The sequence below is a fragment of the Lissotriton vulgaris genome, chromosome 7 (assembly GCF_964263255.1).
Source record: "Lissotriton vulgaris chromosome 7, aLisVul1.2, whole genome shotgun sequence".
Taxonomy (NCBI): Eukaryota; Metazoa; Chordata; class Amphibia; order Caudata; family Salamandridae; genus Lissotriton; species Lissotriton vulgaris.
In genome coordinates this window covers 1,111,991,053-1,112,014,651 of record NC_141695.1, presented here as the reverse complement: position 1 = coordinate 1,112,014,651, position 23,599 = coordinate 1,111,991,053, and the positions used below count along the sequence as shown (strand labels likewise).

Below are 23,599 nucleotides of genomic sequence, written 5' to 3'. Positions count from 1 at the left end.
CCACGTAAACTGTTTTCTCACGAAGCATGCACCAGTCCATGTTGGTCTTCCACAATTCCACAGAGGGAAGCGATGTGGCTCCCCATTTCTGAGCGATGTCGTGCTTTGCCACCATGTTTCCCAAAGTTACCCATTGGGTTTGCGCATTATTGTAGTCCGTGGAGCCCCACACATTCAGTAAGCAGCGCCGGGCTTCATCCAGCAATTCAACACCAGTCACCTCACACATCACCGCGTGGACACGCCTCCAGTAGGAAGCAACCGCGTGGCACTCCCAGATAATGTGCATGAAGGTGGCCAGTTCACCACAACCACGCCTACAAAGACCGTCCACCGAGTGGCCCATGTGAATCAACCGGGGGCCAGTCACATACACTCTATGCAAAATTTTCAGTTGGACCAAACGTAGTCTGGCTGGGATTGCCAGTTCCTTGTGGGATGACACCGCACACTGCCAATCCTCATCATCCAGTTCAACTCCATCACGCACCCATTGGTCTCTCACACTCAGAAGGAGGTCCGTCCGGACATTAATCAGTTTTTTATATACCAACGAGATAGCACTGTCCGGCATATGACCATCCAGCACCCTATCTTCCAGCGGGGAGGACTCAGGGACCTTCTCACCCACCGGCAGCACCGCCAGAAGGGCGTGCCGCAATTGAGCGTATCTAAAAAATTCCGTCGCTCCCTGTTGAAATTCTGTCTGTAAAGCGGCGAAAGATTTGATCATATCCTTGGCCATCATGTCGTCGACCTTGGAGATACCAATGAGGTCCCATCGGTCAAATCCCTTAGTATGCCACAATTTACCCAGTAGGTCTGAGTCGTAAAGTGGGGTGGCCAACGTGAGTCTCCCCTTCCATCCCTGTGCCTTTGTGATAGCCCTCCATATGTGCACCGCTGTCCTGGTAGGGCCTGTCATTCTTCCATCCAGAGATCTCGAGTACAGCGCCCTGTAGTATTTCCCACCATCAAGGAGCATCCGGTCCATGGCGTACCCCGGACTATCGGCTGGACCGTAAAAACCATGGTCGAGGGAGGCTAGTTGGGAGGCCCAATAGTACCTCCGGATATCAGGCAAAGCGATACCTCCGTCATACCACGGGAGCGTGAGTTTGGTTGTAGCAATACGCGGTCTGCCGTCCCAGAGAAGGGCCCGCTGTAGGCCCTCGACCTCTCTGAAGTACCCGGAGGGGACTGGGTCCTGGGTATTCTGGAGCGCATACAAAAATCTGGGCAGGGACATCATTTTGAACAACGCCGCACGTCCATGTAAGGAAAGCGGTAGCTTCCGCCACCCCTCTTCGTCACGCCGGAGGCGTGCATGAGGGGGAAGCAAGTTGTTTGCATAACGTGTCTGGGCATCGGTTGAAATATAGATGCCCAGGTATTTAAACCCCTGCCTCGCGATCTGTATGGTGCATCCCCTGGGGAGCCGCGGAGTCTCACCACTCAAAGCATGGCAGCCAGAGGTTCCAGCGCCAACGCAAACAACAGAGGCGAAAAGGGGCAGCCCTGCCTGGTGCCCCTGCGAAGAGCAAAGGACGCAGACACTCGACCATTGACCGTAACATTGGCAAGTGGACTAGCATACAGAAGTTTGACCCATCCTATAAAGTCAGGGCCAAACCAGAACTTCGTCAGCACCGCCCACAGGTAGTTCCACTCAAGGGAGTCAAAGGCCATTGTGGCATCCAAGGACGCCAAGACGCCGGCTCCCGGAGCGTGTGGATCCTCGCCATGACCGCATGGAGTTTCCTAAGGTTAAGGGCGGTGTTACGGTGAGGAATAAAGCCCGATTTATCCGGGTGGACCAAGTCGCCAATCACGCCCACCAGTCGATTGGCCAGTAATTTAGCGAGGATCTTAGGCTTCGCATTCAACAAAGAAATAGGGCGATATGAGCGGCATAGGTCTCTGGACTTCCCTTCCTTATGAGTGACCACAATGGTGACCAACCTCTGGTCCGGGGGGAGCGCGCCCGTCTCTCGCGCCTCCAAGAACATGTCCCGCAGGGGCGGGGCGATGGTGTCGGCCTTTATTTTATAGAGCTCCACCGGGAGACCATTAGGGACGGGTGCCTTGCCGGACCTCAGAGAGCGTATCGCCAATGCGACCTCATCTGCTGTTATACCTCTGTCCATGTCGTCGCGTTCAATGTCCGACAGACACGGGAGGACCACCTCTCTCAAAAGGGCGTTAGAGTCCGCCTCAGACATATCAGAAACCGAGGTGTAGACGGACTCGAAATAATCGGCGAAAACCGTGACTATAGCGCTGGGATCGGTAACGGACAGGCCGTCCTCCCCCTGCACCTCAGGCACAACCCGGGAAGCCATCTCCTTTTTGTCAAGCCACGCAATAAGCTTGCCTGCCTTGTCCCCAACATCGTATATCCTCCCTTGCTGTTCTCTGCCCATAGCCTTGGCAGCGTCAGTAACAATGGCCCGGTACTCAGACTGCTTAAGGGAGAGAGCGTGGAGCAGGGCAGGCGTCGGGGCAGTCTCCAATTGGGAGTCAAGGTCCTCGATCTCTGATTCCACCCGCACCGCGTCCTCGTCTCTACGTCTGCGCGCCTCGGCTATTAAGGAGAGGGCTTTGCCTCCCAAGACAGTCTTGAAGGCCTCCCATAGGGACACAGCTGACGTAACCGAGCCCGCATTTTTAGAAAAGTAGAGCTCAATGGCTTTAGCCAGGAGTCCGCGGGTCTTAGGGTTACGGAAGTACCACGGATTAACCGGCGCTACCCTCTTAGCCACCACGATGTCAAAATCAAAGGACACCCAGACCGGAGAATGGTCCGAGATACCCCTGGCCATCAGACGGGCCTCAGAAACAGCCGACGCATGGGCCGCCAATGCCAGAACGTAGTCAATCCTGGAAAGGCTACCATGCGCTCCGGAGTGAAAGGAGTACTGACGCTGGGTGGGATGAAGAAGCCTCCAGCAGTCAATAAGCCCCATAGTGTCCAAGAAGTCTGGAAGCCAGGACTGCGCACTCCGAAGATCTCTGGATGGATGTCTATCTAAGGTCCCAGAACAAACAACGTTAAAGTCACCACCAACTATAAGTAGACCTTCGGGCAGACCCAAAATGGCGCCCCCAAGATCTTGAAACGTAGTTGTTTGCAAACCAGGGGGGACGTAGACAGAAACCAAGACTAGGGTACGCCCCTTCCACCTACCCGTGATGGCGACGTAGCGTCCTCTCCCATCAATCACGCTAGATTCCATCTCAAACGGGAGTGACATGCGCACCATAATCCCCGCCCCACGGGACCCCGAAGAGAACCCTGAGTGTGCCACCATCTTGAAGCCTTTTCTATTAAGCGCATGGCACGTATTCCCTATCAAATGAGTTTCTTGCAGCAGAATGACATCAGGCATGCATCTCTTAAACATTTGTAGCACCACACCTCTCCTAATACGATCCCCCAGCCCGTTAACATTCCAACTCAGAACATTTAACTTCTTACCCCCCATCGTCGATGTAGAGGCCCATGCCCGCCCTGCAGGGCGGCATCGCTACAACACAATTAGCAGCATAACAGTTACCTTGCCATGAAGTAGAAAAAGGAAAAAAGGAAACATGTAGAAAACAAACGACCCATCCACCCCCACCCTGCACCCCTGCATTAGACTAAAGAGCCCCCCTAACTAGCAGTGTGCCTGTCGCCCCCAAAAACTACTCTACGAAAAGCCCCCTAGAGGAGAAAGGAGTCTACCCTATCCCCCCCGGTACCCCCGTTCATAAGCGAGGATAGTAACGAAAAATACAGTACTGTATAAACTACTGCCTGGGCAGTCTCATTGTCCGAACAAAGTCCAGAGGATCGTTCTATTCCTGAGGATCAGGGCTTCCAGCTGCCCCTTCCGACTGTTCCTCGGGCTCCTCCCGGCGCTGAGGCAAAGTGTCCAGCCAGTCCCCAACGACTTCAGGCATTTCGAAGAACAATGCACGGCCATCATGTTCAATGCGTAGTTTCGCGGGGAACAGCATGGAGTACTTCATCCCCATCTCGCGTAGTCTACGTTTCACACCCGTGAAACTTTGCCTCCGCTTCTGCACCGCTTGGGTGAAGTCTGGGAAAACGTTAATGTCAGCATTTTGAAATTTCAGCGGTCCACCTCTCCTCGATGCCTGCAGGATAGCGTCGCGGTCCCTAAAGTTGAACACGAGGGCGATGATAGGACGCGGAAGGGCTCCCAGCTTTGGACGGCCTCCAGGCAGTCTATGAGCTCTCTCAACCGAGAAAAACTAGCTGAGGCCCCCCGGGGCCAGGTGGTTCTGGACCAAGTTCTTGACAAAGAGGTCGGTGGCATCCTCCTCGGCCCCCTACACCTACAATTCGGACGTTCTGGCGCCTGGCACGTCCTTCAAAGTCATCAAGCCTACGGGCAAACAGCGAGTTTGCAGCTTTCAGGTCACGGACCTCCGATTGCAGGTCCGATACATCCGAGGTCAGGCTCGATGTTTTTATATCAAGGGACTTGACCCGATCATTGGTCTTGCCCAGATCGGCCCTGATCAAGTTGACCTCAATGGCCAGCGAGTCGACCTTATGCGTCAATACCTCGTGTTGCTTGTGCATCTCGGCTTTGATGCCCGCAATGGCACCCATGACGTCCCGGAGGGTTGGGGCCGGGTCATCCGGCGGCGCATCTCGATGCATGTCCTTTGGTCTCGCAGCGGCCCCGGATGAACCTTTTGGGTGGGCGTAGCGTTCTATGTTGGTGGATTGAGAGAAAGTTGACTTTCTACTGGTCCGGGGCTTCCCTCTGTCGGATTCAGCCCTGCCAGCCATTATAGGCGAGGGCCACCACGATCGGGAAAGTCCCCAGGCCTTGCCGGAGCACCAACACGATGAGCAGTGGCAGCCGTGTGACCGCTTGTGCGGCGCCAACAAACTCCTGAACTCCGCAAGCTCAACTTCGAGACAGGACTGTCACTCTCTATCCACTCCACCACCGCACGGCTGTGTCGCAGTCACCGATTCAGGCAGGGGCGCTGATGACGTCGTCGTCCCCAAACTTCCACACGGCGTAACTCCACCTAGGGACCTCGGATTTTCAAACGGACAACGAGTCCCGTGTCAGCAGCAGTTCACCGATAGTTTCCCACTTCCGTGGGACAGGATAGACGACATGAGGATCGGAGGGTCTTCGGAGCTCCGAGCTCACGCGGCCATCTTGGTTGCCCGCGAAGCTCCTCCCCCCCAGACAGCCCCATTTTAGCTGAAATGATTAGCTATGTGACGCATGAGCAGTATGCCTGAAAAATAAAATGGATTGTGTTGGGTGAAGGATTGTAATTGAACTATGCCCCTCAAATATGCACAAACCAAGCACGTTTTTAAATAGCCGACTGTATATGGATAGTGCCTCAGCACCTACCTCTTCCTGTTATCAGAAGCCTCGGGATGAGGCAGGGAGGAGTGACCTTTGAGGTGTTCATGAAAACATAAAAGTTGCATTTTCACGAACACAGATAAATTAAATCATTACCACGTGTGGCCACAGTTGAGGGGCAGCAAGTGGCGGCTCGCAGAAAGCTAGGCTGAAGCCCCAGTTATGGCACCAAAGAATTAGTCGATGTACCAACATGAGACAGAAAATCCGGTGGACTGCAACTTCCCACAATCCACGGAGCATTTCATGAGTATGGTGTGTACTAGGTAACAATCAGTCCTGTGAGACTCACAGGAGTAGTTGTTAGTGGTCCTCAAATCCTCTTTCTTCAGAACTAGACACATTCAAGAATTTACTGTAGGAATTTATTTTGAGGTTTTATTGAAAACAAAAACCTATCCTAGCGCACACAATATGTCTACTATATAGCTGCTATGAAAATAAAAAAGCCAGTGACAACGATATTTGTCATCAAACAGAACAATGGAAAATTTGTAATATTATAATGGTAAATTAGGACATCTCTGCATTGGTTTCCCAATCCCTACCATCCCTTGGCTAACTAAGCTGATATTAGGACAAAAAAGGCCCATTTTTTTTTTTTTTAAATTTTGGTAAACCTTTATTGTCACAAAAGGCAAATACAATATCAGGCCTAGAATAATCACAGCCGGCCAGTATTTCAGAGACGGTCAATGCAAATCAATAAATCCAAGCATATACATTCCGCCTCCTCAATTCCCCATCGACGCCCAAGGATACTGTCGCACCGTAATGGTACCAGGATAAGAGAGGTTTCTTTTAAGAGTTTAAAGGAAGAACAGGATCCGATGTCGTACAATCTAGTAATACCAAAACTAGGGGATATCACAAACCAGGATATTCACATTCGGGACCACTGCAGGCAGGGCGTTGGCACTAACGCACATTAAACAGGATAGACAGTAAATAGTACATTACGCCCCCCAATGCAGCACACGCCCGCTGTAGCTGAGAGCTCTATTATAACTTCCACCCTTATGGTTTGAGACATAAGAACATCCAGCAAGCCACCTACCACTCGGAATCCCGAAGATAAGAAAAAGAGAGAAAGGAAAGAAAAAGCCAAGCAGAACAAGAGAGAAAAAGGGGCCCTAGAGACTGAAAAAGGGAAAGAAAACAGAGAATACCCCTCCCCCCAACCTCCCTCCCTGCACCCCTGCCTCCGGCTACGGCCTCTCCCTCAGCAGCGTGCCTGTCGCCCATTGTATGAAACCCGAAATTTAGAAGAGAGAGAAAAGGAACTACCACCCACCTAGACTAAAAGAAGAACCCAAGTGAGGGAAGAAAGAAAGAGGAACCCCAAAGTCTATGAGAGAGAGAAGAAAAGATAAGTTAAAACGGGGGGGTTCAGGTCTACAACTACAAAGAAGGAAATGAGAAACGGAGGGGAGCCCCCTAACAGTACCCCGGCCTCTCCCTCATGCAAGTATCGTATTTGCACAGGATGTAAAACACTTCTGCTAAAATCAGTACAATAGAACAGTGCACTAGGCACAGGATCAGCCCAATATGTCAATAAGTAAAACAATGTGCCGCACATCCCTCATGAACCCGTAAACAGAAATTATCAACACGGAGGAAACAGCATTTATCCTTGTCCAGTCCTGCACATACTGCGATGGCCCACCAAATTGTCGCACTCCAAATCCATAATCGTAGGGAATCGGAATGCCAGAGCAAACCCAGACAGCAGCAAGTCTGCAGGGCTGCGATGCGACCGGACCTCAGCCGAGCCCGTTTCCTGCCAGCATGATGGACCCAACCTGGCGCAATAACATGACTGCCACATTTCGATCGGCAAAACAGAGCAGGGGAAGATCGTCACAATGTCAAAGCACGGCTGGAGCAGAACCAGAGATACTAACAGCATGACGTGGAAAGGAAGTCCATCGCTCGGTTCCAAGCTAGGGCCCACAGATAGTCCTAGGTCACCGACGTCACTAACTGGAGATGGCTCGAGAGTCTGTGTCCCGGATTTTTCGGTGTCAGTGGCCGACGCCATATTGTTACATATGGGTACTAAGTGAGGCATCTCACTGTGCGTCCACGAAGAACCCGGTCTCATTAGTTCCGCCACAAAGACCACACCATCCAGTTTATCCCCCAGTGATCGGGCATCCTGCTCCAAGGTGTCGCGAAGGTCAGCTAGGGCAGCCAGAAGATCGCCAAGGTGTAGTTCTGCTCCGTGCCCCCCTTTTGTCAAGCTCCCTTTCTCCATATGATGTAAATCAGGTCGGGACTCGGTCTCCCAGAAGCTGCACTCTGCTCCCCTCGCTATGTTCCGGGTAAGCACCATCATGGATTGGGGCCGTGGCACACGCAGTGGGGCATCAGGCGTCATGGTACCAACAGCAGGTCACCTAAACAGTTAAAGTGTAACCAAATCGCAGCCACCGATGGAATCAGCACTATTAGGACGCGGCTGGGCACACATTCGGGATTCTACCGCAGTTAGCGGGACGGGTCTAAAAAAAAAAAAAGGCCCATTTTGAGTATTTAGATGGCCTTGCTTATGGTCAGATGTCTTTTCAGAACAACAGAAGCAGTATTCAGTATGGCCACAGCAGTTGTTCCTGTCTCTGAGGAACACAAGCTCTACTGTCCTCAAGCAGGCAAAAAAGCCTGTCGGTAGACTCGATGTGCCTTTTCAGTAACCTTGAGCAAGGTAAGGTTTTTACTGCACACGCTGTTGTCTGGGTGACATGCAGCCATCAATTGCTGGGTCTAAGTTCCTCTCTCCCTAACAAAGTTTCAACAGAGCTTATATACCGTGTTTGTTTAATTTAAAAACATTCAAAAGTGATCAATCAATATAGAAGCTCCTTGAGCCTTTCACTACTAACTGTTTCCCCAAATAATGTTTCACAGAACATAAGTGAGAAATCAAGATATCCAATTCTATGAATCGTTGCTGACTTTTTAAAAATAGTTATTAGAAAATCAAGGTATCAGGCTATACTGGAACATAATTAAACAGAGAATTGAGCAAGCAGAATTATCACAATGCACTTACATTTTTTTTACACAACATTGGAAATTGTACATTAGTATTTAAATATGTACAGCTGAATAAGTGAACATGTATGATGCAAAAGGAGATACCTAAATGGAAAATATAAGAAGATTATGGCCCATATGTGCAAAATTCAGATTTTGCGCTTCCCAAATAACAAATCCATAGAAATCGCCATTTGGGAATAGCAAAATGGAATGTATGTAATTTGCAATTTCCTAATAGCGATGCCTACAGATTCGCAATCACGGTTAGGAAATCGGAAATTAGTAAATCGCAAGACCTACATTCTTCATGACGAAAAGCCAGGTTAAACTGTTCCCAGCAGAGTCAGGGAAAATAGTGTCGTCATTTAGAGGCAGCAACTTTGATAGGCAAGCACAGAATTCTATGTCAGGACCAGAGGCTAGGATTATGCTGTACTTTCTTCGGTCAAAAGGATCTATGCCGATGCCAGGGTTGGGTCTCTTTTGTGTTTAGGGAGCAACGCAGGTTGGACAGGTGTCCCCTTGAGGTAATGGGAGCATGAGCCCGAGGGTGTCTTTCCTCCCAAGAGTTTCTGCTCCAGAGGTTCCACTGCTTGCTAAACTACTTTCAAGATGGACGCATCCATGACCTCGCAAAAGTGATCATCGATGGGGAGGTAAGTCATGCGTCCTCCTCCATATAGGTCTCCTTGACATCATTCGTCTTTGGGCAAGTGCCTACTGGGGTCACCAGTGTCAGATTGTAGGCCTCTGGGATCACCAGGCAAATCTAGAGGGCATCAAAACAGGTGGGAGTTTCCAAGTCAGAAAATAGGCCGTCTAAGGTGTCAATAACAGAGTGAACCTCTGCAGGACACCACTGTAACCACTTCAATATGAAGGGTTCAATATACGCATGGCTGGTGTCCATGTGACTGTCAACAATCCGTCACTCTGGCTATGCGCTGCTCAAATTATATCGACCCCAGCATGAGCGTAATACTCCAGGCATGAGGAGCAAAAGGCAATCAATGAGGCAATATGTCTGGCACCTGGTCGGACGCGCTGTCACTTTCTCAGTAATAATAGGGGAGTTAAAGCGCCAGCATAGGAGACCTGGAAACAAGATGAGCTACTTGCGCTCTGCAAGCGGTGCCCTTTAGTAGCTGGAGGACCACACCGTCTCTGCCCCCGAGAGCCATAGAACGGATCACTGAAAGAAAGCAGCCGCAGAAGAGCCATAAGTGTTTGAGCGACCACGCTGGAAAGGAAACACACATGAAATATAAGGGCACCCAAAGCGTTCCATATACCAGGAAAAATCACCACACATAACAGTGTAATATAGAAAAATATTGGCCAAGAGGTCGTAGGCCCTTTGCTCAGCTGTTAGAGCAGTGAAGAAAGAGGAGGCTGCAACATCAACAAGGGGCTAGCAAGGGGTCCTGGACTGTTGATTGGACACTGATTTACTGTTGACTTTTTCCCAAAGTGTTATGGGAAATGAAGTCTTTGCTGTGTTTACTTTGCTGCTGTAATAAAAGTGAAGAAAGTACAGCATAATCTTCACCTCCGCGTTTTTAAAACTTTCCTGTTCAATAGCTAGGACATTTTTCATTCTAACCACCGCCTTCAATGAGCCCCTGGATTTCAATATGGAATACTGGGTTCAAATGCTGAAGAAAAGGTTAGAATTCAGAACCTCATGGTATAATCTGGACCTACAAAATAGCACTGGAACCCATTCACCTGGAAAACTGACGAGTCGTGGGAGATGCAGATTCCTCATAAAGGCCGGTGATTCGACTTCAAATCCTATACATTGTAAATGTTAGCTTTTGGCCTTCAGGTGCAGCCCAGTCCCCTGGGGCTCCCTTGGCCTTGAGCACTGGCCGTAGTAACTTACTCAATCAGTGACTGCATGGAAGTCGTTCCACCGCCCATCTGATCTCTCATCTTCCTTCATGTTCAACCCTACTGCATACTAAGAGCATTATTCAGTAACAGCACCATGCTGGCATTTTACAAGATGCATTTATTTCGGTTTGATTCTAAACACTGCATGTCTGGATTCATTTTGCTAATTTGTTATAGCCATTATTAGGGCATTCTCATTCAACAAGGATTGAAACCCCGTTTTTTACAAGTAATAAGACACATTGTGTGAGAAAGAGCACAGCAACAGGGTAGAAACAATTGTCAAGTGTTTCTTATATGCAATGATTGATTAATATATAGATTTTATCTGACCATCATATTCCATACCTAAAGTGGCCAACATTTTTCACTTTGGAATGAAAACCCATTAAGTGATATTTTCAGATGGAGGCTATACATGCATTATGAGGCAATGATAAGTTCATACGCTTTTCCTATGCTTAGCTCTACTGTTGCGAACATTAATGCTCTAAAGCCCTCAAGTATTTTCGAGCCCCATTCAACACTACGTAGCTTTTGTGAGGTAGACATGCCTGAGTGTCATCTATTTTGGCATAATCATAATGGATGGGTGTGAGAAAGTGCCATCTTACTTGCATGGTATGCCCCAACTTTTTGCTGAATTGCTGAAGTGCTTTGACTGAGTGTGCCCTGGGCTCCTGCCAGTCAGGTGCCCAGGGCCTGTGTTCCTTCCCTAAAACTGTGTTGAAACTGTAATCCAATTGGCATCTCTGGCCACCTGTCAGCCCCTAGTAAATGGTACCCTAGGTACCCAAGGCATGGTGACCAGAGAAGATCCCTAAGGGCTGCAGCACTTATTGTGCCACCCTTAGGGGCCCTTTACCCTGACACCCAAACAGTGCCTTTGCAGGCTGAGTGTCTAAGTACAGAACTAAACAAAGAGTCGACATGGCACACATCCCTGTGTGCCATGCCCACAAGCTCACTGCCCTGGCATCTATCAGTCACCCCTCTAGCTGGGTGCCCTATGCCAGTGGTGTGGGCACAGGTCTATGAGCCCTGTGCCCCTACAGTACCCAGGGCCATTCCTGGGCACTGTAAGTGCCGCGCTGCCATTAAGAGTATATGGTGCTGGAAGGTTGTCATTACGAACTCCACAGCACCCTGATGGCTTAACTGAAGACTGAGAATTTTGATATCAAACTTCTCAGCACATTAAACCCGCACTGATGCCAGTGTGGGATTTAATGTAAAATGCACGACAGAGGGCATCTCAGAGATGCCCCCTGAAACCTAACCAGCTCCCAGCATCCTGACTGCGTGTCTGCCGAGGCTGCCACCACCAAACATGTTTCTGGACCTCTGGGTCGAGAGCCTGCTGCTCTCGGGGGCCTGAAACAATGCACATCCTGGGAAGAGGTGCCAACCCTCCTCCCCTAGGATGGCCAGGGTTAGCTTCAAAGGCATGCCACCTTTGTAAGCTTCTCCAGGCCACTTGTTGCACTCAGCAACTGGCCCCCACCGGTTCTGAGCCCCACTCTGGCGGGAAGAATGGCGGGAAACCCTAAGTGAGGAAAGGGGGTGTGCCAGACTATGCCATCTCCACCCCTCAGGTGGGAGTGGCGAGGTGATGCACGACTCCGTGCTCCGGCCATCTGTAGGATGGGGAGCACTGCCTAATCAGAGCTAGGCTCCTGCCCGCGTCCCACAGGAGAGGAGCAGGCTAGGGGGAGTGCTCACCCCAGGACAGGGACCCATTGGTCCCTGCCCTTGTCCTACCTGTAACACCCCTAAATTTAACATTTTGGGGCACCCTGAACCTTTCTTCCTCAGATCCCGATTGCAACAAGAAGAAAAACAAGAAACAAGAAGACCTGCTGTGCAGCTGCTAACAAGAGGACGACACAAACTGACTTGGCCGCAGAACCCTACAGGCCTGTTGATCCTTGAACCTACTTCTGCGAAACTCTGTCGTCTCCTGCAGACAGCAACCTCGAAAATCCCAGAGGACCTGCCTGCCTTGAACCTCTAAAAAGACTCGGACTCCCATGAGCAGTGGTTCTGCTCAAACAGCAGTACCCCTGGTGCCAGCCAGGAACCGCAAATCTGGCACAATCTGCACCCGCCAAGCCCGGCCTGTGCCTGAGTGATCCAAGACCACGAGGACGTCCCCCCGGCGGCTGTGACCCGGAGTCCAGTGCCCAAAGACCCTCCTCGATGACCAAGACGACGCCTGCAGCCTCAGAACCAGGGACCCCTCCAACGTGACAAACTGAGGGTAAGATTTCCAACGCCAAAAGACATCACTGCACCCGGCGCTCTGCGGCCCCCTGTGCCTTCCTCTGGGGTACCTACCTCTTCTCCAAGATCCCAACTTACCTCTCGAAGTAATGGTCGCACCTGAAGAATCTCCGTCCCGAGCCTGCAGCCTTTGTTCACTTTTTAACTTTCCCATTTGATAACATTGAGCGCCTGACGGCTCAAAAGCACCCTGAACCCAGTCGCCCGAGTGCCGAGGGAAGTGCAACTACTACACTACATTACTTCCCCACTTGCCCTGAGCAAGTGACCAGGAGCTCCGCTCCGACAGCCTTGTGGCCTGCTTCCTTGTAGCCACAAACCAAAGGCCCCCTACCCTCCATAGGATTGCACTGGGCCTACACTCTCTGCACCCGGCTGCCCCTGTTCCGCTGAGAGTGCAACAACTGTACCTTTCCGACCCAGGGAGACCCCGGAGTCTATGCCCAGAACCATAACTCTACCAGTCGAGTACTTACCTAAAAGCCGATAACTAATTTTCCTTCCATAGGTTAACATCCACTGGTTTCACTTGGAAATTCTTCGAAGTGTGGCGTTGTGAAACTTTAAAATATTCATCTAAATTCAGCCGAATAACAAATTCCGATTTACTCCTTGTGATCAGGAGAGAAGCCAGTGCTGATCCTTTTAGCCCATCACTGAACCGAAAAAGTAATTATAACTGTACTTACCAGTAACTTGAATTTCCTCCCATAGGACAACATTGCTTGGTTTTCACAGAAAAAGTTAACTTTGAAAATACAATGATATTCTTTAAAAATCACAACTGTAACCAAAACGCTTTTACTTAATTGTTTACATCTTATGTCCCGGGACTGAATCCAGGATCCAGTCCTGTCGTTAGAAACGTAATCCATAAATGTAATCCATTGCATTTATCTAGAAAAACCCATTGAGCTCAATGTTAAATTGCGTTTGAAATTGTGTTGCCTATTGCAACCACTGTAGCTATTGTACTTACAAAGTCTATTGCCTATTTGCAAAGTAATTACCTAAAGTCACTCATATTGAGAAAAGTATATTTTGATACCTTGTTGGTTCTAAAATAAAACAACTATATCTTTTGATATAAAACAATTGGCCTAGAGTTCAGTTCTTGAGTGTGTGAGACCATTTGCTGACTGTGTACAACAAATGCTTTACACTGTCCTCTGATACTGCCTTACTGCTCGACCAAGTTACCACTTTAGAGAGTAAGGTTATATCTACCTTTAGCCTCCGCCATACCTCTGGGGACTGGGGACTCTATGCACACTGTACCTTACTTTGGTCCAGTATATAGAGAGCCACTTTCTTACAAAGGGTGACTCAAAAGATTAATTATAAAAAAAATTGGATACAGAATCAAAAGCAATTCTGCTACAGCATGGAATGACAGAACAACCATCAGGGGCACCATCGCCTAAAGACCTCCAGCACCACGTACCAGTTTCTGCGACTTCATCTCCAACTTCATTGCCCCGCTAGGCATCAAGTCCAAGCACTACATCTTCCTCAGAGACCTCAACTTCCACCCGGATGAACCTACGGACACTAACTCGTCCAACCTCCTGGAACACATGAGGGGCATGGGCGTGACCCAGCTGGTCCCTGACCCCACACACAGTGTAGGACACACACTGGACCCGATTTCTAAGGCCAGAAAAAGAGTCAAGTACGGCCAAGCCCCAGAACTCACCTGGACCAACCACTCCATTGTTCACTTCACCATCGCAGGATCACCATCGCAGGATCAACATGCACAATCACCCCCTCACACCCCCAACCCCACTGAGGTCCCCTTCTGTAGCTTGAACAAAGTAACACAGACCTACCTAATGGATGGATTCCTTCAACAACACCCAGCCCGACTCTGCAACCAACCTGGAACAAGCAGTCCAGAACTTCACAACCTGGATCACCAATGCCACAGACCAAGTTGCTTCATTCAAACAAGGTAGAATCCACAGAGTCCCCAAACAAGCCATCTGGTACACACAAGAACTCAGGACAATGAAGCGCAGCTCCAAACTGCTGGAGAGAAGATGGTGCACCAGGGAGACACCACAGACCGAGCCACTTTCAAGTCTACCCTAAACAAATACCACTAGTGACTCAGACGCAAAAAAAGTCAGCCTGACAAACAGCATTGAAGCAAGCACCAAACACACCAAGAGACTCTACAGAAATATTAGAATGGATGCTGAATACTGCTGTGCTAACCGAATGGTGTATTTTTAAATAGATAAAGTTGTATGACGGAACCACACTTGCCATTTCCACACAAGTCTATACACACATACACGTATAAAAATGATTTATACTTACCTGTAATATACTAACATTATCAAAGTTATTGTTGTACAGGCGTGCAGAGTGAAGACGTGTGTGGTGAAAACATATATACTTTCTCTTTTATGTTTTCTTCTATTGGCGCAAATACCAAATCCTTACTCTTGGCATTGTAAAGAAAAGAGCCCACTATCCCTCCCAGAGAAAAAGGAGAAGAATCAAAGGATTTGGCTCTATGGTATGGCCAATAAAATTTACAAGCACCCCAATGTGCATAGCTCAGTGAATGGTACAAACCTCCTAAAGTGCTAAATAATTTGCACTCACCTTTTCTTGCATTGATTTGCTGCTTGAATTTTTTCTCTCTATCAGTTCCTGTTTCTCCTGCTTCAGTTTTTCTAAAGTAGCTTCCAAAGGAGATACCTGGTCTTTAGCATCCTAGACAACAAGATAGTTAAATGTTACCCAGCATGGAAAGCCAAAAAAGAACAAAACAACCGTAACATAAATATAACTACATACCATTAGTATCTTTCACATGCTTGAATCACTTCCATCCTACGTTCTTGTCCAAAGCCAGAGAATAAAAGCAGAGGACCTTACTCCCATACTATGAACTTGTGGAATTAACCTAACGTGAGACAGGACACCCATGTTCACAGAGAAAATATCTGTATATGTAAATATCAGTTCTCAAGGAACCAAGTGCTAAAGTTGAGAGATGGAATGGATCAATGGAGTATTATCCCTCCCTCTAAAGTCAGGATATCTGGCATTTGAAAACTTTGCATGGCAGTGCCCTGGAGAGAACAGAGATGTTCCAAAATTCAGACTGAGCATACAATACATGTTGTCTTAGTTACAGAAAGTAGCACAAATTAAGTTTTAACCGAATGTGTATACCTCCATGATCATTAGACTGTCCCACCAATAATTTGGTTCTTATTCATCTACAAAACAAGTGTTTGTATTTTAAAATGGAGTGGGTTTGAAAAGGTCTAATTGAGGGAGGCCCCAGACATTGAAGACAAAGAAAAGTTCACTTTGATTCTGTTCCCTTTTGGGGCAAGTGTGCAGTAGGCTGCTGTGTACCAAACACTTGCATTATGATAGAGATATTCCTTGAGAAATGAACCACTTCCAAGTGTCCATTACGAGTCATCTAAGCTATGAGTTGCGAGTGCCAGTTAGACTCTGAATGTAATATGAGATGGCCTTGTTTTCTATTAGTATCATGATCACATTTGGTCGGACCACAGGGAGTAAAACTTTTAGCCCCTTGAAAGACGTCCACAAACTCCTGCATTTTTATGTGAAGCAGTATATCTGAATTGTTGTAGACAGTGGTTATTGAAATGTCTCTGCAGTAACTTCTTTCCTCACAACCAAACTTGAAATAATCTTAGATAACCAAGATTTTGGTCTTCTGGTGTTGAAATTAGTTGGCTCTATAAAATGATCGGTGTGAACCAATCTGTTGCTGAAGGGCTCAGTAGACCCAAATAAGCTTGGTTTGACGGTTCAAGGACTAGTCCAGTATTAAGCAGGATGGAACAGAAGCAGATGATTGAGAACTTGCATGCAAACTAATCCTATGCAACAGGCATTGAGTAGGAAAAGCTCCATAAACTATACAAGATTTGGAGAGAATAAGACTATCTGTATTGTGAATATACAAACTCGCTTACAGAAGAGGAAAAGCATTTGTAACGATTGTCTAAGACAAACCTCTTAGAGGCAATCAAGCATGTTAAGGGTGTGCACACTGAAGAGGGTCTTCCTGAAACAATGGTTGTTCCTACAGGGATACCCTGCCCGTTGTCTAAGAAGAAAGGAAGGGCAGCCGGCAATATGAAACTGCCACTAAACTATACAGGCAAATATATGTTTTTAAAAAACTTGAAGGTTTCATCACAGAGGTAGCAGACAAGTTAGAGACCCTAGGCTATTGTAGTAAATGACTTACCACTACTTCCTTCAAGGGAAAAAAACCTCAATTGCAAATGTTGAAGAACGCTATTACCACTCCTGTTAGCTCATAAACCGAGTCACAGTACAAAAAAAACAGCCTTTGTGCATGCCTGTGTTTGCATGTCATAGGTGTACATCAAGACTAAACAGACCCTGGGTGTTATGTGTTTTCCAATACATCTGTAGCGAATGCCAACTCACCACAATCTTACGAGTGTGTGTTCCTTTGTTTTTCATTGTATGCTGTCGCTTGGAGTGAAATGTGACTGGTGCTTCTACAAAGCAATGGCTGAAGGGGGTAAGTGGTTATCTTCCTGGATGTTCTAAGATTACCGATAGCCAAACAATCCAGTGGCTGAGGAGCCAGATAAAGCTGTGTCTAGGCAGACCTTAAAGTAGACAATAACAATGGCCTCCCCTTACAGTGCAAGGACCACTGACCTTAGCTGCACAGCAGTGCAAACACTTCATAAGTAGATTGACATGTCTATCCATTTATGCAGGTGCTGGAGAAAGAGAAATACTCAACAAACGCTTCAGATGTTTTTAGACATAGAAAAAACGCTCTTGTTTTTTTAAAGCAAATCTTGCGCATTCCTCACCAAATTAGTATTGCACATAAAAACAGACATAAAGCATTGGAATACTAAAACCATGAGACAATATTTACAAAATATTTTGTGAGGGTTTATTCTTACCCGTATCTCTCGAAGTAGAGCATTGACCTCTGTAGACAGCTCCACACTCTGCTCATTAAGCTGTTGCCGACGCTGAAGGTTACTTGAGATGTGCAATTTTTCCGTTTTGATCTCATTAACGGTGCTTTTTAGCTGCTGGATCAGCTCCTGTTGGTCCTGTATACGTTTGCGCTTCAACTCAATCATTCCAGACACTAGTAGACAAGAAAGAAAAAAATATCAAAGGGTGAGAGAATTGGGCTAAACTTGTAGTATAAGAGATTATGCTGAAGATATTTAATCATATCCTTTAGCAGGCCTGTATCCTCTAAGTTGATTGGCTAAAGGTTTATAAAGCAGCTCCTTAACAGGTGAATCGCCTTCTTTATATTTCTAAGGTTACTAATGCGCACACCTGCCCTGACTAACCTGACTGCACATGAAGCTGGAACCCTGATTTTCTTGTAGCTCCAGTACATATGAAATCATTTGTTCGTGCGAAGGCCCAGGCTCGAATTTGACGGAAAGCCTGGTTCTGAGATAAGAAGGGGTACCAAAGGTGTATTCTCTAGCAGACATAATACTATTGTATGTGTAACTGTGGCATGCACTGAGAGTGCTTAGTGGAAGCATACTATTTTTGAATTCATAGTAATGGACAGGCCTTTTTACCGTGAGTCAGTTCCTATACATTTTCCCTTATAGATCATGACCCTGGTCTGACATCCACACATATATGTTGAGTGTTTGTGTATGAATGGCGAATGGTAGAAGACCTCCATGTTGTTTGCAAGGGTGTGAATGCTGAAGCCAGTGGGATCCAATATGGATTGCACCTTGTTTGACATGACACAAGATAGAGGTTATGATTCAGCCTTCCCAGGTGGTGGAAGTGTATTGCCTGCATTCCTAGGTTGAAGGGTGGACATTTGGTTTATGGTGAAATAATGGGGAGTGGCAGTTTAAGCAAAAGAATCAGTTTTGTGAGGGAGAGACGTTTCAAGGCAGGGGCTCCGGCCCTTTTGGATCCCCCTTTAGTGGCCCAACAAGAACTGCTGATGATATCCAGATGCAAAGCTCCACATTTATTGTGATCATGTTATGGGTTCTTCCACTTGGAACCATACTCATCACTACATGACGGGAGATCCAACACTCTAACACAAAGACTGAAGACAGAAAATGAAATGTAACATATAACTACATCAAAGGAGTAGATCTTAGATGGTGAATCCACAGCCCTGCCTGTAAACAGTGTATATAAGTGGAATGCAAAGTTTTCCAATTGATTCCAGTTCCAAGCTTCTTCAGTGCCCAAGGGCGGGGGCACTACGCAGAGTACTCAGCACGTTTCAGTAATCCAGGGCTGGTAGCGCAGATAATAGTAACCTGAGGTAAAAGGATATCATATCAGACCTACATATTGATCTGGAGAGCTGTGGTTCAATATGAGACCTTGGAGCCTGCCTGACTACTGAGCGGGTAGAAGGAATGACTTGTTCAATAGGAGCTTTCTGTCCGAGTAGGAGAAGCCAGCTGTCGGGCCTGGAGAGAGGTGCTGTATGAAAGAACTGGCCTTCCATGGGAGCTGACCCGAGAGTGCCTGGAAATTTTCCAACCTCCCTGCATGACACTTGGTACTCACTAGTGTGTCTGCTCTAACCACAACCACAGATTACCAAAGGACTTAGGACAGTGAACCTGCACCATGGACCAGTGGAAAGAATCCCACAAAACGAGGTCCAGACCTGCCCGATCCGCAGCACAAAGTGGAAGAGAAGGATCATCAGAGCGAGCCTCTGAAACTAAACATGAGTCCTCACACTCTGCAGATGAAGACTGGACTCGTATCCTTTGAACTCCAAAGTAATTTCATCTCAGGTAACACTAACAATGGAACAAAACACTGATTGGGTACCTCCAACAAAGCACAGTGCAGCTGACCCTGGTAAGGCACTCAAATTTCTTAGTTTTAACAAGTTTAGTCCATGAATAGTGCAACACACGTCCGGAGCTTGCCACACTTTGGCTCCACTGTAGACACAGATACCAAATGATTATCCAAAAGGGACGATTTAAATTAAACCTCATGATATCATACATGAGCCCTGACAAAGTTCCACAGGAACGAAACGCGTTGGCTGCTGCTGAGGCTTTTTTAACCATGAAATTGAACAATAAAGTTTTTTGAAGACCTTTGGAAATTGACTGAACTGTACTGTTTTGTGCACCGTCCCTTTTGGATAATCACTGATTGTGTACCAGTGTAACAGATTTTGGTAGGACTTTGCTTAGATTAAAATTCACTGAACAGAACTGTCTGATCAAAGCATACAGACATATGGGTCACAAAACACAGAATGCCTGGCCCTTTCACCAAAGCAAGCCTTGATCTGTACTGAACTCTAAAACATCTGCGTAGTTAAACCCGTAGCAGCAGTCGAATACCTTCACTGTATAGCTACATATTCTTTATGTAGAATACTCTGCTCTGGTGTAATTAAATTACTTCTCTTTTCTTAAAAGAATAGCACTGGGCTGGATATGCATTCATTATGTCTCTTGTTTGATTGGGTTCTGGGTCGCCATGCACTACACTACCTCCCAGGGATGTCTAGGAGTGCTCACCCTTGCAACTTTGAGAGGCACGGACATCAGGGGGGCAATTGGCCCAGTTTGCAGTTCCAAAGTAAGGTAGACCGGAAGTCACAAGAAGCAAAAAAGACCCATGGTGGTAGCCCTGCCTATACTGGCCTGCCCCCGAAAACCTGGTCTGACATCTACTGGTTTATGATATTTGTTTTCACACCTCTTGGCTCACTGTCTGATGAGCATAGTGTAGAAAACCTAGTATACAAACATGTTTAAGCCTTTACTGTCTTGTAGGAGTTAGGTAGATCCTGTTCCAGATAGATGCAGATGGAGAATCAACATCCACCTTTGGAGGAGAGGAGAGGAGTCTCTTTGGAACATAAGCGAGAAAGAGCATAAAAGGTCATATGTTTTGGTGCACATTGCTACATGTCACCATACGAACTAGTTGATGCTTTTTCTGCTTTGCTTTTTAAATTTCCCATAATTAGAAAACAACTGCTAAGCGAATTACGAATCCTCTTGAATGTGACATAAATTTGTTCCTCTCTCAAAAAGTAAAAGGATTTGCTATAGCAAGAACCTTAAGAATTAGTCAGCAATATTTAGCTGTTTGATGCACATTTCTCTGGGTGTCTCCTAGTCTTAGGCATAAGAGTGATTATTGATGGTCACTGGTAGATGTCCTGCTTACCTTAGGCCAGCCATCTCTTAAAAAACCCCACCAGAAATCTACTCAGACCAGGAATGTCCTCTTCTGCCTCCAAGAATGGCATTTTCTGGATATGTAAAGGTGAGAGTCGTCTATGAAAACAATTCTGCCATTTTCTCACCATTCTGCATCAAAACCCTAGCTTCCTTTAATATGCCAGACACACCTATCTGCTTCTTCCATTTGACTAAGCCAATTCAGTAATTTCCCAGTCTTATCCACATATTCACACAACCATTTCTGTGAGGCTACAGAAACTTGTTTTGCTGCATCCTTCAACATTACTTTAGAGTGTTCACAAATTCTGTAAGATTATATACTCTATAGTCAGTCTAGTACTGATGTTCTAATACAAGAAGCATAGGTTCCAGTTACACATTTCTATTATCTCGGTCACGAGAAAATTGTTGCTTTACTCATATTAAAGTTATGCAATCCTTCCAGAGCCACATCACTTACGTCTGTCTTTCTAAAGTAAAGAATCCAACCCTGTCTGTATCAACCAAATGATATCCTTTTAGCCCCTGCATGTCTTGCGGAATTTTCCTCACTTTTGCATGTCCAGAAATATGGGGAATGATCTGAAATATATTGCTTGGTATTTTCCTGAATATATGATTATTAGTACCCTGTAGAAACCATAGCTCAGCACAAAGAAGGGGCCATGTGCAGAAGACTGTCTTATTAGAGTACATTTCTTTACCGGTTATAAAAACCCATTTCATCTATGAACCTTTTCCATGGTGGTTCTGATGCACAATTGTCTGTATTAGTCTCTATCTTTGTTCTTGCCTGTTATCAAATCAAATGAAAATCTCCACCAGCTTCTAATTCAGAAATATTATGACTCAGTCTGACAAAGTGCGCCTGAGCTCATTCCTCCACTACCAATGTCCAGACAAGATGGCTGCTCACTTTAATTTTTCTTTAGAATTAAAAAAAACAAAAAGTAGGCAGCTTATGCCAGGGACCTAAGATCCCTGCTACCTTTTTTACTTTGTCATTAAAACGTTTAAAAAAGTGGCATCAATTTTAAATATTTTGGTTTACAATTTATTTTGATTACTGAACTTTTTGTTTTATTACAAGAGATCCCTATCCACTTAGAAAGACATTTCACAATTTGTCCCTTTTTACTTAAACACAGTCTTCACTTTATATTTGCACCTAAAGTATTTTAATCAGCTTTATTTTCAGAAAATTTCACAAGCTAGCCTTTTGGTTTGAGAACAGTTTATTCTAAAAGGGATATTATGTAAATAGTATGACCATTAAAAAGCACTAATTCCTTTTAGATGTGTTGTCACATTATAATCCACTAGTGAATAGGATAACTTTTTTTTTTTGGGCGGGGGGGGGGGGGGGGGGGGGAGATCGTTAAACAGCCCTTCTGCACTAGCGTTGCCAGGAAAAGATCTACACCAAGATCAAGTACTCATCCAAAGTCCACATTAAGAAGAAGAGGGATACTGTGAGATCCAGGTGCGGAGTTAGTAAGGAAGACTTTTGAAAATTGTTGAAAGCAGACAGAATTAAAGGTTTTTAGGATGATAAAGATGCACCAAGTGTACTACATCCGCCCCACCGTATTGATCATAAGAAACTGATAATAGGAGGTAGAAAGTAAACATATCTTACATGCTAAGACAGAGAAGGTTTGTCATACAAGTATGCTAGGAAAATATACAGGTAAACAAAGTAGTAGGCAAATATAACATAATAATGACTAGGAAGTTTATCAACGGGTAGGGTGGGTGGGCCCCAGCAAAAAGGAAATAAGCGGGGACTGTGTAATTATAAACTATAAAACCACAGAATGGGCAAGAGATTCCATCTTGAATGCACCGATCCCATCGGATACTGAATACAATACTACTCTGTTCCCATTGGACTACTTCTATAGGAATCAGGTGGGATTTAAAGTCCCAGTGCAGAACTTCAAACACCCTAGAGTAATAAATATGCCACACCCACCTGTACAACAGGCACCAGTGCAACCAGTCAGGCATTCAATGTTTCCCCATGGCCAAAGTATCCAATATGTACCACAGCAACCACCGAACCTATTTAGAATATTAAATCCAAACTATCTTAATAATTCTAATGTTCCTGTGTTAGGTACTAGTGCTTATGGCCAATATGCAGTCCCAACATCTAACAGGTTCCAGATATTTAATTCATTAGATGAAAACGATTGACTGGGGGATAACTCCGTTGCTGGACCACCGGTAACTGAAGAACTTAGATTGATGGATGTCAACACGGTTAAGGAATCCCCAATAGACACTGCTGCAGTGAATTTTGATGATCCACCCCTTATAGATGCAATTATATGTAATGGTGAGAATGAACTGGAAAATCAGATAACGCCATCAATCACATCCGTTACTAACTCACCATACGTAGCTGCAGAGGAGAACTTGAGGGTCATCACGTGGAACATAGCTGGGTTAGCCTCTAAGGTCAACACCCCCATGTGGGCTGATTTTATCAAACAGGGGTATGACATCATTTGCCTGCAAGAAACCTGGGACAGAGAAGATGTACACGTTGAGGGATATACATCTTTTAGTGTGAAGGCTGTGGCTTCCCAGGCTGGTAGAGCCAAAGGTGGTCTTGTGACATTGATATCTACTGTACTGACCGAATTTCGTGTTAGCAATCACGTTGTACTGGGTGAACACGCTTCTGTACTGCGCATGGCCCACAGCAGATGTAGAGACCTA

General features: G+C 46.3%; 1 protein-coding gene across 1 annotated transcript in view; it reads right to left on the bottom strand.

The window, feature by feature from the left end:
• Positions 1 to 23,599, bottom strand: part of RAD50 (RAD50 double strand break repair protein) — a 441,934-nt gene that overhangs the window by 146,547 nt on the left and 271,788 nt on the right. The window contains exons 17-18 of the mRNA XM_086931566.1: positions 17,591 to 17,784; positions 15,249 to 15,359 (exon numbers count right to left, since the gene is read on the bottom strand). Of these exons, the coding sequence (XP_086787692.1) occupies positions 15,249 to 15,359; positions 17,591 to 17,784 (305 nt within the window). The remainder of the gene's footprint in view (positions 1 to 15,248; positions 15,360 to 17,590; positions 17,785 to 23,599) is intronic.